This window comes from Colletotrichum higginsianum, chromosome 2, assembly GCF_001672515.1.
Source record: "Colletotrichum higginsianum IMI 349063 chromosome 2, whole genome shotgun sequence".
NCBI classification, from domain to species: domain Eukaryota; kingdom Fungi; phylum Ascomycota; class Sordariomycetes; order Glomerellales; family Glomerellaceae; genus Colletotrichum; species Colletotrichum higginsianum.
In genome coordinates this window covers 1,251,938-1,266,470 of record NC_030955.1, presented here as the reverse complement: position 1 = coordinate 1,266,470, position 14,533 = coordinate 1,251,938, and the positions used below count along the sequence as shown (strand labels likewise).

The 14,533-nt window shown below is 58.7% G+C and overlaps 4 protein-coding genes across 4 annotated transcripts; 2 read left to right on the top strand and 2 right to left on the bottom strand.

Annotated features, from left to right (window-relative positions):
* Positions 1-1,218: 1,218 nt before the first annotated feature.
* Positions 1,219-2,093, bottom strand: CH63R_02143 (uncharacterized protein; the record flags this gene model as incomplete). Its single annotated transcript, XM_018297118.1, has 4 exons — positions 1,219-1,535; positions 1,585-1,701; positions 1,758-1,871; positions 1,976-2,093. 4 exons carry the CDS (start codon positions 2,091-2,093, stop codon positions 1,219-1,221), a joined length of 666 nt encoding a protein of 221 aa, XP_018161934.1.
* Positions 2,094-3,111: 1,018 nt separating this feature from the next.
* Positions 3,112-5,340, top strand: CH63R_02142 (RNA recognition domain-containing protein; the record flags this gene model as incomplete). The annotated part of the gene is made up of 5 exons (XM_018297117.1): positions 3,112-3,250; positions 3,396-3,437; positions 3,562-3,660; positions 3,721-4,017; positions 4,073-5,340. The coding sequence occupies 5 exons, from the start codon at positions 3,112-3,114 to the stop codon at positions 5,338-5,340; spliced, it is 1,845 nt and encodes a 614-aa protein (XP_018161933.1).
* Positions 5,341-6,743: 1,403 nt separating this feature from the next.
* CH63R_02141 (Elongation factor Tu GTP binding domain-containing protein) lies at positions 6,744-10,083 on the bottom strand (the record flags this gene model as incomplete). Its single annotated transcript, XM_018297116.1, has 3 exons — positions 6,744-6,956; positions 7,785-9,944; positions 10,021-10,083. The coding sequence occupies 3 exons, from the start codon at positions 10,081-10,083 to the stop codon at positions 6,744-6,746; spliced, it is 2,436 nt and encodes an 811-aa protein (XP_018161932.1).
* A 1,184-nt stretch (positions 10,084-11,267) lies between these two features.
* On the top strand, positions 11,268-12,890 carry CH63R_02140 (Eukaryotic translation initiation factor 3 subunit L; the record flags this gene model as incomplete). The annotated part of the gene is made up of 3 exons (XM_018297115.1): positions 11,268-11,582; positions 11,698-12,738; positions 12,807-12,890. The coding sequence occupies 3 exons, from the start codon at positions 11,268-11,270 to the stop codon at positions 12,888-12,890; spliced, it is 1,440 nt and encodes a 479-aa protein (XP_018161931.1).
* Positions 12,891-14,533: the final 1,643 nt, after the last annotated feature.

The window sequence follows — 14,533 nt, the reverse complement described above, 5'->3', positions numbered from 1 at the left end:
GCTAGCTGCTGGGCCTCTGGCTCCCTGACACCGATCCATATTGGCGTGCGATTCATCGTGTTTCTGTTATTGCCATCAATTATTGAATCGAGCATATCCCACCGGATGGCATGCAGGCGAGTTGGTTTGGAGTTGTGAGCCTGGACCCTTTGCACGAAAGCCATAGGGTGTAACATTCGATTTCATGGGCCCGAGTGGATGCGTCAGGCCAGGCTTCACACTCATGATGGCGTAATCTCTGGCCGCCCTGCTGGTTTACGCAGATGCTCGATTCGGCGTATGGTATCCTCTCATGCCTACAATGCAGACAGACGCTATACCCGTGACGGGGTCCAGTGTCTGCCACGAACAGCGCTCCTAGCTGGAGTCCACTCCCCGTCAAACAGGCTCGAGTATGCCGAGACCTTAGACATATTCTCCTCGGGTCTCCAGAACGCTTGGTTCTCCGAGCACAGTGCAGAATATCAAGCGGACAATAGATCGTATTCTCTGGCCGGTTGATAATCAGAGGCTCAGGACATTCTTTTTACATTACGGGCTGAACATGCAGGAAGGCGAGCCGTATGCTGCCATCGAAGCCGATGATTGACGTGGGGTTGCTGGCAAGAGGATCACTACTGGCACAATGCCGGTCGATGCTGGGAACTTCCACGGCCAAGGGCGTGATGGGCTGCTGCAAAACCATGCTCTAGTACCCTTTGCCTCAAGAAACCCAACTTGGAATCCTTGAGATGAACGCGGCGAGTATAAAACGATGGCCTTTCTGATGAATTCCTTCCAGCCCAAACCTGGCCCGGATTCTGTATCTGCACCACCAGGCGGGAACTCTGGAAATTTGGGCAATCCGGGCAAGAAAAAAAAAACCCCCACCCCGGAGAAATTCAACATGGAGGTGGCTGGCCAGGAACAAGCTGCAAATACGAAACAAGTGATGTCCGTACGGCTGGCCGACGCTTGTCTTGTAGGCAGCGACCGAATCGATTAGGAGGCTCCTAACACAGACAACTCATCTATTGCAGCTGGATAAAGACAATGAGATAACCAAGCGACATGGTTTGTACATACGGCGACGGCCTCTGAAAGGAGGATAAAGTGATACAGTATCAACCAAGACGAGAGAAGCAAACAGCAATGGTATGAAAGTGCTATGTGCTTGTTGGTACATGGTACAATTACAGTGTTGACAAATGTTGTACATGGGGATGGCCATACACCGGCTCAACTCCTTGATGGCGGCGGCTGCTGAGGCGCTTCCTGGCGAGGCGGCGGAGGGTTGGCCTCCTTTGCTGCGCGCAGCTCGGCAATCTTGTCGTCGATGAGGGCGATCTCGGCGTCGATCTTGAGCATCTTTTCCTCAATCATGTCGCGATACTCGTCGTCTGAGAGCTTTTTGAGCGGGCTCCAGCTCGACTCGAAGATGCTCTTCCTCTTCTCGGTGGCCTCGGGCCGGCCCTGCACGCTGTTGTAGAATGCCTGGCCGGTTCCCCCGATGAGCGAGAAAACGAGCACTCCGGGGATGATGTTTTTCGGGCCACCTGCAAGGCGTCAGACGTGACGAGAACCAGTCGAAACAGGAGAACTTACGGATCAAACCTCCGACCATGCCTGCCGTGCCTCCCGCAACAGCACTGGCTTGGATCTTGGACGAATTGGAGAGCGTCGCTTCGCCGCCCCACGCGCTCATCACCACAGTCCTTGAGACTGGCACAAGCAGGTCAGCAATTGGTCCTCGAGAACGAGACCACAAGACGACTTACGCCAATAACTTGAGCCGAGGGCAAACCACTGGATACCTGATGCCAGAGCGAACAGAGCTGGCGTGGAGTCGCGGATGATGCCTGCAGCGATACCACTGAACATGCCGATGGTTCCTGGGTAAGGATGTGTTAGCTGTGTCATTATTTGAGAACAAAACAGCTGAAGTAACCGCTGGGCCAAGTCTCAGGATGACGATCTCTTTCGATAAGTCACTCACCTGTCAAGGCGCCGACCTTCAGGGGCGGACCCATGAGATCAACTAGGCCAGGCGGCAGCAGGCCCCGACGCTGCCGGCCACGCTGATCCGGGGTGTTGTCTCTCGCATCATCAGTCATTGTGGAAGTAGCAATAGGTTGCGGCGAGATGTCGCTGGAATAGACGTATATATACCACTGTGGCAGCTGAGGCTATACACATAGATGCAGTTGGGAAGCTTTCATCGAAGCCGATAATGCATTAAACGGGGTGTAGACAAATAGGCGAGGTGCACATGCACTCTCAATGTGTTTTGTGAAGTTTCAATCTGTGCATATCAGGTAGATGCATGGAAGGTGGGGTGTTGAAACATCATTCACAATTCCCTTTTTTCTTCTTTTTTCTTCTTTCCTTTCTGCTGGTGACCTTGAACATCCATCCGCTAAGTGAAAGGACAGACATGGTCTTGCCAGTTGTGCACAGGGCACCTTTCAGTGAAAGGACTGGGGGTGGTTGGAGGGGTTGGGAGGGGCGCAGCCGCTGAGCGCCCCAGTGAAGTCACCAGAAGCAGAGTGAGCAGGCCAGGCCCCCAGTGATGACTATGATGACTAGAAGCCCCTCTCCAAAAATGGGATTGTTCAATCACGGGGTTTTCCCAGCGTAGCTGGCCCAAGCGTCTTTGGCGGGGCGCTAGGTAGAAAAACAAAGCTAGGCCGCAGCGGGGCTAGTGCCTCCCACTCCCAGAAAATTATCCAACCCTCACAAACTTTCAACCACCCTTCTGCTTCTGCCTCCAGCTTGCGCGGGTAAAACTTCGACCTTTCCTCCAAAGACTCCAGCCCCAGCAAATCACCGCAAGCTGGGCCATTCAAGTCTATCGTATCCCCCTCTGACGTATCGCCATCCGACGACCGACCGTCTTCTCCAGTACAAGAGATCCCCCCCTCCGTGCCTAGACACAAAAAGGGACGGCATCTAATCCTACGGAATATCCCTCGGAGATATCCAGCCTTCTCTTCGCTTGCTCTCTCCGCACCACCACCACCTCCTCCCGCAACCCCTAGCGAAACAAGCCGCACCGTTCGGCCTCCCTACGAACTTCCCCCGCATCGCGCATCGATTTCACTCGACGCGCGAAGCCGCCTCAACACCGCAATCATGGGTTCGTACCTGGCTGTCCCTTTGTCGCAGAGTACTGCGTCGTCTCGAAGCTGTACCAGTGCTAACCGTTTCATCATAGCGCCCAAGAAGAAGGAGCAGGTCAAGATGGCCCTTGGCGATTTCCTCCAGGACTCAAGTCAGTCGCAGCCTCCCTTCCTATGCCGACAGGCGTCGTTCTCCCTGCAGACACCCGACGGCCGACTCAATCGGCTCTGTCGTTCAGCCTGAACGACCGATTTGTTGCGCACATGGTGGACATGGACTGACATCTGGACTTAAAGGCTACGGAGGCTCATGGGCTGATGAGGTCGAGGATACGTACAGTGAGTCTTTGCCGTTGACAAACTCTCCTGATGATTCTTGCTGACACTTTTGTAGCCGGTATGCGACTGCTCGGCGACGCCGCCTCTGACCGATGCGTTCTTCCCTACTGACATTTGTTTGCAGGCACTCAGGCTCTGCCCGCCACCGACCGCGCAGGCTACCGTCCCAGCCAGGGTGGCTGGGGTAGCGGCGCCGGCGCCGGCGGCGACCGTTCCGAGCGAAGTGAGTCGGCAGCTCGGTCAAACGTAAATGCAAACGCTTAGTCTAACCTTCGTTTTGCAGGAGACTACGGTGGCTACTCTTCCATCCGCGAAAACCTTCCCCAGAAGCTTCCCGAGCGACCCCCTTACACCGCCCACCTCGGCAACCTGTCGTACGATGCCACTGAGGAGACTGTCAACGAGTTCTTCGAGGGATGCGATATTGTCAGCGTCCGTATTATCGAGGACCGCGAGCAGCAGCGCCCCAAGGGTTTCGCCTACGCCGAGTTCAAGGATCTCGAGGGACTGAAGCAGGCTCTGACTCTGGACGGTCAGACCTTCCAGGGACGTGCCATCAGAATCAAGATTGCCGACCCTCGTGAGTACCCTCTCTCGCTGAACAAATGTCATCGCAATTACTGACACGACATCAGCCCGTAGTGGTGACCGTGGCGGTGAGTCCAACCGCGACTTTAGCGACTGGTCCCGTAAGGGACCCCTTCCTGACTTGCCTGGCCGTGGTGGAAATGACCGCCGCCCCTCCGACTTTGGCGAGCGCCGTGGCCCCCGCGAGCCCCGCGAGCCCCGTGAGGATGATGGCAAGGTCCGTGACTTTGGCAACTGGGAGCGCAGAGGCCCCCTTTCTCCCGTCGCTCCCAAGGAGGATGGCTCTCGCGAAGGCAGCCGTCCCCGTACCAACGATGGACCCCGTGAGTTCCGCGACCGCCACCAGTCCCCCGCCGCTTGGGGTGAAGGTCAGGCGCCCCGCCAGGACCGCCAGGACTCTCGTCCTCCCCGCCCTGAGCGTGTGCCGACTGCTGCCGAGAAGGACAATCAGTGGAGATCCAACATGCGCCCCGACGCCTCTGGCAAGTCGGCCAGCCAGTCTCGCGATGGCAGCGAGGCCCCAACTTCGCCCGCGGCTGCCCCCGCTGCCCCTGTTGGCCGTCCCAAGCTGAACCTGGCCAAGCGCACTGTGTCCGAGGCTCCCGATGCCGCGTCTGCCACCAGCTCCGACTCCAAGGCCAGCCCCTTTGGTGCCGCTCGTCCCATCGACACTGCCGCGAAGGAGCGTCTGATTGAGGAGAAGAAGCAGCAACAGCTGAAGGAGAAGCGTGAGGCCGAGGAGAAGGCTAAGGAGGAGCGCCGTCTTGCCAAGGAGGCTGCCGCCAAGGAGGCTGAGGAGAAGGCTGCCCAAGAGGCCGCCGCCAAGGCTAACGGCGAGCGCGAGGAGGCTGCCAAGGCGGAGGCTGCCAAGGAGGCAGAGGCTGAGGCCCCTAAGGAACAGGCTCCCAAGGAGGAGGGAGACGCCCCTAAGGAGGCCAGCGGCTCTGACGAGCAGAAGGCTCCCGTCCGATCCAGAGAGCCTAGGGAGCCCAGAGAGCCCAGAGAGCCCAGAGAGCCAAGGGAACCCAAGGAGGCACCCAAGTCTCGCGCTGCCGAGGCCAACAGCTGGAGATCGGCTGGTGCTCCCCGTGGTCCCCCCTCCGGACCTCGCGGTGGTCGCGGCGGCCCCCGCGGCGGCGGTCGCTTTGAGGGTGGCCGCCCCCCTCGCTCCAACGGCCCTGCGCCCGAGAAGCAGTCGGCGCCTGCTTCGGCGACCGCTGAGGCTGCCGACTCGGATGCGCCTGTCGAGGACGACGGTTGGACCACGGTCCCCAACAAGGGCCGCCGCAACGTTGGCCCTCGGGGCGCCGCCTAGAGGGCGGGCGTGCGCAGTCCATTCATCCTTCAGCGTCCTGCCGGACCCGGTGGGGTTGAGTCGGCATTTGTCGCTGAGAAGATGCGCCCGCGTGTCTGCATGCGCGGCCTAGACGATATCTCTCGTCACATATACCCAGATGACTCCGAATACGATTCTGACGAACGACTTTACGGCACGAACCGCTTACTTGGGGCTTGAAGGGCATGATTCTCCTCGTTCCCGATACTTTGCTCTCCTCCAACGAACTAACATCTGGCTCATTTCGGATCCGCTGAAGGGTGATAAAACATCCCTTTTTCTTTTGATCTCGGCACACCCTCTGCGGTCCTTGTCTCCGATGGCTCGACACACATCGTGGACAAGACAAGGTCTCCTCGACTCTCAACGACTGGAGAAGGCGCGCACTCTCGCACGCATTCATCGGAGTTTGCGAAGTGGTTACTAAAAAAGTTGGCGGCTCATGGGATGCTGGAAGGAAAGGGGGCTCATGACCATGTTGTTTTTTTTCCCCTTCTCATTATTCTCTCTCTTTTCCTTTGTTCTCCTCTCCCTCCTCTGTTGTACTCGGAACCTCCGTTCGAAGGGTCTAGAGATCAGCGAAACCTATCCGCCAAGGGTTTTTCTGCTCCCAGTGATAAAAAGGGAGCGTAGGGAATTCACACAGAAATCTCAACCACAGTTTTTCTACTAGCACTGTCGGCTCCTCTCCATCTTTCATCGGCCTCTTTTCTTAGCGGAACCCGACGCGCAGTGCAACGATAGATGAACTCGTCCTCTCCCAGGTATGGTAATGGGAATTTTGAATGATGCATGGATGGTCGTATTACGTCTGACAGTTCCTTGCCTCTCAACCCTTATTCCTTCTCCCCCCTTTATACGACTTACCCTTGCGTGTTTTGTATGAGACGACCATTTTGTCACCCTTTTCTCTCCTGCTTTCTCTTTCCCCTCCGATACCACAGAATGACTCATGGCGATGGACTGGAAAATGGACCGAATGGAAAGAACGGAGGGTGAGACAGGTGAGGCGGTGTGTTGGGCGTGCAGTTGGCGGTCGGGTATGTGGTTTCGGTCCGTCCATGAGATGCTAGATAGACGATGACAGGCAAACGGAATGAAATACAAAGTACAAACAATGCGTTGTGCTTCGTGAAATGTTATCTGTGAGAAGATGAAAGTATGCGTGTGTTTGTTTCTCATCCGTTGGAGAGGTATTTCTTTCTTTCTACACGGGAGTCTCAATACTGAACCAGGGCAAAACTGAACTGTCGACGTAACAAGTGCTTCATTGTTAAGGTTTCATCGCTTCAATCTCTCGTTAAACACGTAGTCTAAAGTCTACTTTCCTAACAATTTCTTTTCCCCGCCGCCTGGTCTCCCTCTCTTCAACGACGACATCGCTACCTCTTCAGCGTTTTCTGCTTTTCGGCATCCCTCGCCACGTTCCTCCCCTCGACCAACAGGCCCTTCTTCCTCCGCACGCCGTCCATGTACCGTTTGGCGACGTTCTCCTTGTCGGCCAGCTCGCCGAGGTCCTCGAGGTCGTCCTCGGTGAAGGGCACCCAGAATGGGTCCTCGTCGAGGACCTCGTAGCCGGCGAAGATGAGCTGGGGCTGCGCGGCGCCGCTCGTGCGCTTTCGCATCTCGTCGGCGAAGCCAAAGGACTCGGCGACGGGAAGCACGGCCTGGATCGTGAAGAAGGGCGTGCCCTCCTTCATGGCCTCGGCGAGGACGCGGCCGCGGCGGCGCGTGAGCACGTCGTAGACGCGGCCGAGGACTTCGGTCGACGCCTGGATCTCGACCGTGTACAGCGCCAGCATCAGCCGCGGCGACCAGTCGAGCATGCCGGCGCGCAGGGAGGCCGTGACGGTCTTGATGACCTCGCCCGTGAGGCGGGGGAGGCGGTCGCGCGCGGTCGGGGCCGAGGCGGGCTCGTCGTCCTCGGCAGCGTTGATGACGACGTCCTCGATGAAGACGGCGATGCCCTGGACGGGCTCGTGGCAGAGCGGACCCTGGGCCGTCGCGAGCTGGAAGGCGTAGGGGATTTTGTCGGCGACGTGGACGGGGCGGAGGGCCTCGTCGGCCTGCGGCGCCGCGGATCCCTCGCGCTCGGCGGACGGGGAGAAGAACTTGGTGAGGAGGCCCTCCTTGGTCGAGTCGATGAGGAGGTTGGGACCTGTGCGGCGGGGGCCGAAGGCGGCGATGCGGTCGACGGCGGACTTGAAGTGCTCGCGGCCGCTGCGGGTGGATTCGAGGGCCGACTGCAGGCCGCTTCTGAAGTCGTCGAGGGACATGATCTTGGCGGCGGCCGTCACGTCCGTGTCGATGTCGATCTTCTCCTCGGCGCCGGCGGTCGCGGACTCGGACGTAGCCTCAGCCGCGGGCGTCGAGTCCCCGCCCTGGGAGGCGGCGGTGCGGTCCGAGTACATGCGCTTAATGACATCGCCGTTCTTGAGGAGGAAGTCGGTGGCGTCGGCGGGCAAGGGGCGGACCTGCAGACGGATGGAGACCTGCTTGGAGGAGGTGGTGCCGACGACGACGCCGCGGCCGAGGTCCTTGTTGGCCGGGGGCCGCATCTCGTCAGCGCGGACGATGGTCTCGCGGTAGGGAACGATGGGGGCGCCGGCCTGGATGTCGCAGCGGGCGAAGCGCTCCTTGAGATCCGTCAGGCAGCGCTCGAGATGCAGCTCGCCGGCGGTAAGGAGGACGTGCTCGCCGCTGCCGAATTGCTCGTACTCGGCGCACGGGTCGGACTGGACGAGCAGGCGCAGGCCGTGGATCATCTTGTCCAGGTCGGCCGGGTTGACAGGCTCGAGGGCGACGCGGACGATGGGCTTGCCGAGGGTGGCGACGCCGGCAAGGTTGACGGCGCCTTCGAGCCGGCTGCACAATGTGCCGTTCTTGAGAAGGTGGCCCTCGAGGCCGCCGATGCCGAAGACGACGCCCGCGGGGACGGACTCGAGGCTCTCGAGGTTGCGGCCCATGAGCATGTAGAGCGCCGTGACGGTGATCTGCTTCGGCTGCGGCGACGCGTTGGGGTTCGCGGGCGACCACTTGGGCGGGATGACCCAGAGCGGGTCGCCGACGGAGAGGGTGCCCGAGTACATGCGCGCGAACCCGATGAGGTGCTCCGGGTCGACCTCCTTTTCCTCGTGTTCGGGGGCGTAGCCGTCCAGGTCGACCTCCTCAAGGGCCGTCGTGAGGTCGTCAATGCCGTTGGCGGCCGCGGATGGCGCCGCGGCCTGGGCGCGAGCCGCTTCGGCTCGCTTCTTGCGCGCAAGCTCTCTCGCCTCGTCGGGCGTCAGCTGGCCGGGCTTGCGTTTCTTATGAGGCAGCTCGCTTTCGGGGACCGAGACCATCTTGCTGACGTACGCCACGATGGGGTCGGACGGGCCGGTCTTGAAGGAGACCATGGCGTCTTTGATCTGCTCGTCGACCGAGTCAGCGCCGGGGACGCTTTCGAGCATCTCGGGCAGCCTCTCGGCCTGTGCAACCGGGGGCGATGGCAGGGATTCGATGACGGAGACTAGCATCGCCGTCGACAGCGGCAGCCAGGACGAGAAGACGGTCGTCAGGAGCAGCCGCGGGTCCCGGGAACGCATGATGTGAGGGGGGATGGTCAGTCCGAGGGACTTTGTGATCTTCTCCAGCAAGGCCGGGTCGCCTCTTCCCTGGTCGCCGCCGACGGTGGCCTGGTAGACGGTCCAGATGGGCTCCAAGACCAGCTGGACGAACATGGGCTTCAGATTCCTCCCCTTGAGATGCTTCTGGCCCAGGATCTTCTTGGTCTTGGGGTCGAGGTAGAAGCTGCCCCAGAGCACCTTTTCCATGGTGCCCCTCTTGATGCCGAGCTTCTTCTCGTACAAGCTCGCAAACTGCCGTACAGTAAAGGCCCATCCATCGATGGCGCTGCTGAAAATGACGTTGTTCTTCTCGGGCGCGAAGTACAGGTCCTCATCGTCCCGCTCCTGGAACTGAAGCTCGCCCGATTCGGTCGTCGCATCGGCGTCGGCCTCTTTCGCGGCGGCGGCCTGGACGCGCTCCTCCATGCGCTCGCGCCAGTTGAGGTCCTCTTCCATGCGCTCGCCCTGGAAGAAACTGCCCAAGACGGCGTTGACCTGCTCGAGGATCTTGCTGAGGTGGGTGTAGGCCTCGGCGGGGGACATCTTGAGCTCGGTGACGAGGCGGTCGATCTTATTAATGACAAGCAGGGGCTTCAGCTTCTCGGTCCAGCTCTGCCGCAGAACGGTGACGGTCTGGCTGCAGACACCCTCGACGGCGTCGACCAGGACGACGGCGCCGTCGCACAGGCGTGAAGCGGTGGAAACCTCGCTGCTGAAGTCGATGTGACCGGGCGAGTCGATGAGGTTGATGAGGTACTCCTTCGCCTCAGGCTCGGCGTCCGGGGCGGAACGGCGCAGCATGGAGAAGTAGAGGGAGATGGCAGAGGACTCCATGGTAATGCCGCGCAGCTGCTCGTCAGGCCGCGAGTCGAGGTAGCGGATCTTACCGGCGAGCTTGGGGGAGATGATGCCGTTTGTTGCGAGGAGGGCGTCTGTCAGGGACGTCTTGCCATGGTCCACATGGGCCAGGATGCAGATCTGGAGATAGAGGTTAGTAGTGTTGGGCAGACATGTGAGATGAGATGAGATGGGATGGGACAGGGTAGAAACTTACATTCCGTACATCGGAGGCGTGCCTTTGGAGGCTTGCCAACTTATCAGGTGTGACGACAGGCATGATGGGTGATGATGTGAAGGGAAGTGACGGGGAAAGGGGGTATCAAAAGTGCTATGAACAGAACGGTAAAGCCAGATGAAATAACTGAGTGAGTGAGTAGAGGGGGAAGGGAGATGGAGAGAGAGAGAGAGAGCAGGCTTGTTTGTATATAGTTGTAAATAGTGTCCCAAGGTGAGGTAACAGCCCGAGAAAAGAAGAGAGGCTTTTCAAGGCACGCTTTGGTGATGATGGTGGCTGGCAAGGATGAGGAGGATGATGATTCGGCAACTAATTGGCCCTGACGGGTGACTAATAGGCCACTTCTCTCCAAATGGAACTGAAGTGAGTGTAAGCAAAAGAGCGAAGCAGCGCTGTGATTCGCCACCTGCTGCAAGAAGTTTCGCACAGGATGCTGGATGACTCTTCCTTGTCCTGCAGCTTGTCAAGTCAAGTACAAGGGGGAAGGAGAGGAGGGAGGGGTGTGTGTTTGGAGTTCAGCGCTCAAAGCAGTTGGAGGCTTGCTTGGGTGAGTGATGAGTGATTCTGTATAGTGTATGTATCTATGCAGCTTTCGTCCTATCAGGCTCTGAGGCTGCGTACGGTAGGTTAGATTGCCTACGAAGTTTGGGCGGAAGGGGGGAGAGTGAATCGGTCGATTTGGAGGGGTGGACGAATTACCTCAGCAGGCGGCCTGCCAGCTGTGTCTTGTACCCCTCCATGGCCAAAGCTACCTAGCCGGCCAGTTGCACCAGTGCAGCCTGGAAAATAAAAACAACAAAACGAGGGAAAAAACCAGATGCCCCGCCAAAACACCGCCTAGAAACACCACCCCGATTAGTGCTTCCAGTTGATCTCTCTATCCACATATCGAATTAATGGGGACCACCAGGTGAACCGAACCCTAATCGCAAAAACCACTGTCCGCTGCACTTTGCGATACCTCAGCAATTGCGCCGCTCCCTCTCCCCCCCCCCTCTCAAAGCAGAATAGAGGAAATTTTTCGTCGAGATCCCCCCACCCACTCCCTCCTTCGACCGACGCCCCCCTCCCTCCCGCCGACCGCCCATCTGTCCTCAACACCAAAAGTTGACGACATCACGACTTCTCGCCCAGTCCCTTTCCGGATCCCGACAATTTCTCCTCCCGAAGTTCTATTTCCTTCCGTGAGCGGGAAATAGACAGACCAACCCGCACAACCACCCACCATGAGCGGCTACCAGAATGGAGAGCGGCCCGCCCGCGCGGTCGACGATGACAGCGACGTCGAGGAGGAGGCCCTTGTCAACGACTACAAGGAGCAGGTCCAGTACGAGGACAACATCGGCGAGGACCTTGAGCAGGTCAGCTCCCTGACCATGGCCCAGCAGACCGACGACATCCAGTCTCGCCTCGCCGCCGCCGCCCAGCCCCTCGACTTCTCCGCGCCCCTCGAGGTCAAGTTCCAGAGCTACGACTCGTACTGCAGTCTGTTCCACTTCATCCTCAACAGCGAGGGTCCCGTCGACCTTGAGCCGCCCTCCGTATGTCTCTCTCTCTCCTGCCCTTTCCCTTCATGAGCGCGCACACGTTCGGCTTGTGGTGGGATTTCAACCTTGCGGCAAGCAGCAAACAGCTAACGACTCATCCTTGCCCTAGTACTACTGGGCCTGGGACGTCATCGACGAGTTCATCTACCAGTTCAACTCCTTCTCCTCCTACCGCATGCGCATCGCCCGCCAGGGTAACAACGAGGAGGAGATGCAGGTTCTCAAGGAGAACCCCAACACCTGGGGCTGCTACTCCGTCCTCAACGTCCTCTACTCCCTCATCCAGCGCTCCCAAATCACCGAGCAGCTGGCCGCCATGCGCCGCAACGAGGACCCCATGGCCGTCGCCGGCGAGTACGGCAACAAGAACCTGTACCGCATGCTCGGCTACTTCTCCATCATCGGCCTGCTGCGCGTCCACTGCCTGCTCGGCGACTTCAGCCTCGCCCTCAAGACGCTCGACGACATCGAGCTCAACAAGAAGGCCATGTTCGCCCGCGTCATGGCCGCCCACTTCACCACCTACTACTACGTCGGCTTCTCCTACATGATGATGCACCGCTACGCCGACGCCATCAAGATGTTCAGCCACATCCTCATCTACGTCTCCCGCACGAAGAACTTCCAGAAGAACGCCCAGTACGACTCCATCACAAAGAAGAACGACCAGATGTACGCCCTCATCGCTATCTGCGTCGCCTTCCACCCCACCCGCCTCGACGACACCATCCACTCCGCCCTGCGCGAGAAGTACGGCGACCAGCTCCTCAAGCTCCAGCGCGGCGGACCCGAGTCCCTGCCCATCTTCGAGGAGCTCTTCCGCTCCGCCTGCCCTAAGTTCATCTCCCCCGTGCCTCCCGACTTTGAGAACCCCGAGTCCAACATCGACCCCGTCGAGCACCACCTCGCCGTCTTCATGGAGGAGGTCAAGATCAACATGTGGAGCCCCACCGTCAAGTCCTACCTCCGCCTCTACACCACCATGGACCTTAACAAGCTGGCCGGCTTCCTCGAGGTCAAGCCCGACGAGCTCCGTTCCTGGCTCCTCGTCAACAAGCAGCGCACCAAGCAGCTGCGCTGGACCGATCACCCCAGCCTGCTCGACGGCGACCTCGTCAACATCAGCGACCTGGACTACGCCATGCAGGGTGTAAGTTTTTTTCAGTTTTTTTTACACTACTCCTGTCAACATTTTTAACAGTCACTGACCCAACCCAGGACCTCATTCACATCTCGGAAGCCAAGGTCGGCCGCAAGCTGGTGGACTGGTACCTCCGCAACCTGTCCCGCACGTACGCTTGAGCCATCGTGGTGCGCCACGGTCTACACAACCAGCACGGCAAGGTGGGCGAGCAGCTGGCCGCGACGAGGAAAGCAGAAGAATACAAAGAAGTGGAAGAATCAAAAGGCGAGGCTGCTGTGTCGGCTCGTGTGTGTGTAGTTACCAAAACAGAGACCTGCCAGAGGAGGTGGGGGAGGGCCTGAGGAAGAACACCAACTGTCCCTCGCCTACCTGACTATCTATACCCACTGGGTTTCCGAGGCAGAGAGCGGCGGACAACAACCAGAAAAGATGAACACTTGGGAAGAAGAGAAGAACAAAATGGGGGACCCGGTAGAGGGATGCTCGCATTATTACGGCGTTCAGGCGTCTTTGCTTCCTGGGACAAACACTGGACCTGGTTGACTGGCTGGTGGGGGGGCGAGCGCGGGTTGAAGGTGTGAACGAACCCCCCAAAGGGAATGATTAAGAATTCAAAGTACAATGTCCAACCGAACAACTTTTTGTCCGAGGCGAGCGATATGCAGACATACATGCCGACGCCGAGAGCCGAAGAATGTAGGGTTCGAGAGAAGAAAAAGTGCCAGGGACCAAGGAGGTTCAAGTTCGCGGCAAGTTTTCCTAGCAAAGTTCAAGTAAAACAAAGACAATGTGGCCTTGGTTTTTCATTGCTCGTGCAATATGCTTACCAGCAACACAAACCCCCTCCTCTCCCCAGGCTTCAAGAGAGTGAAACAGTAACGAAGAAGAGTGATGTGAGAAACGCGCCAAGGCCGCGTTGCTCGCGCAAGGTTGCAATGATGGCGACCTGGACGAAGCACGATTCAGGATGGTGCAGTACGGAAGTGGGAGGGGCATGAAATGCCAAGGCAGATTCCGTCGACAAGACGACGGACCGGCCGCACGCACGCCGGCATGACTCTGCAAAACAATCTAGTATCTGTATATCGCAGGAAACTCGAGAGCGGTAGAGCGGCTGAGCGAAATCACAGGAGGATCTGGGCCGCTCAAGAAGGGAACCCCGAAACGGAGGAGGGCCCACAGCAGTAATCGGAAACATACCTTTCATCTGAACGATGGAAGAAGGACGTTGGGCCCCCCAGCCTCCCAAGGAAACCCGCACGTCCGATTCCTCGATTTCTGACAGAGTCTGAGCGGTTCCGCGGGGGAGGAAGAGGGGATATCCCATTCCAGGCGCCGCCTCCGTAGCCGCTGCGTCGGTATACCGGGGAAATGGTCGGTCGGCCGGGACGGGGACGGGATGGCCCGCAGGGAAACTGGAGCATCGCTTCCTCAGCTCCTTTTAGTGGCTAGCCGCGAGCATGCGCTACTGGCGTGAGGGTTAGCTGGATTAATGTTGGGTTGGTGTCTCACGTTATTCTTCCTAGTTACCCGAAATATGTGGTCTTAAAGTCTTGGCTTGGGTCTTTGCGAGTCAGATGCCGTCCTGCGTGCGTGCGTGTGCCCTTTCTCCGCGAGTGCTAAGGTTGCCAAGACCGGCGGTGTCTTGAGGCCATGTATTGGGGCAGAGAGAGTAACAAAGATCACGGGTTGCGCCTGGCGCCGGCTTTCGTATTCTGACCTGCAGCCCTCCTCCGCATCGGCGACTGAGCTGCTGAGATGGAGGGGCATGGCAACACAGCAGATGAACAGTTGCTGCTCG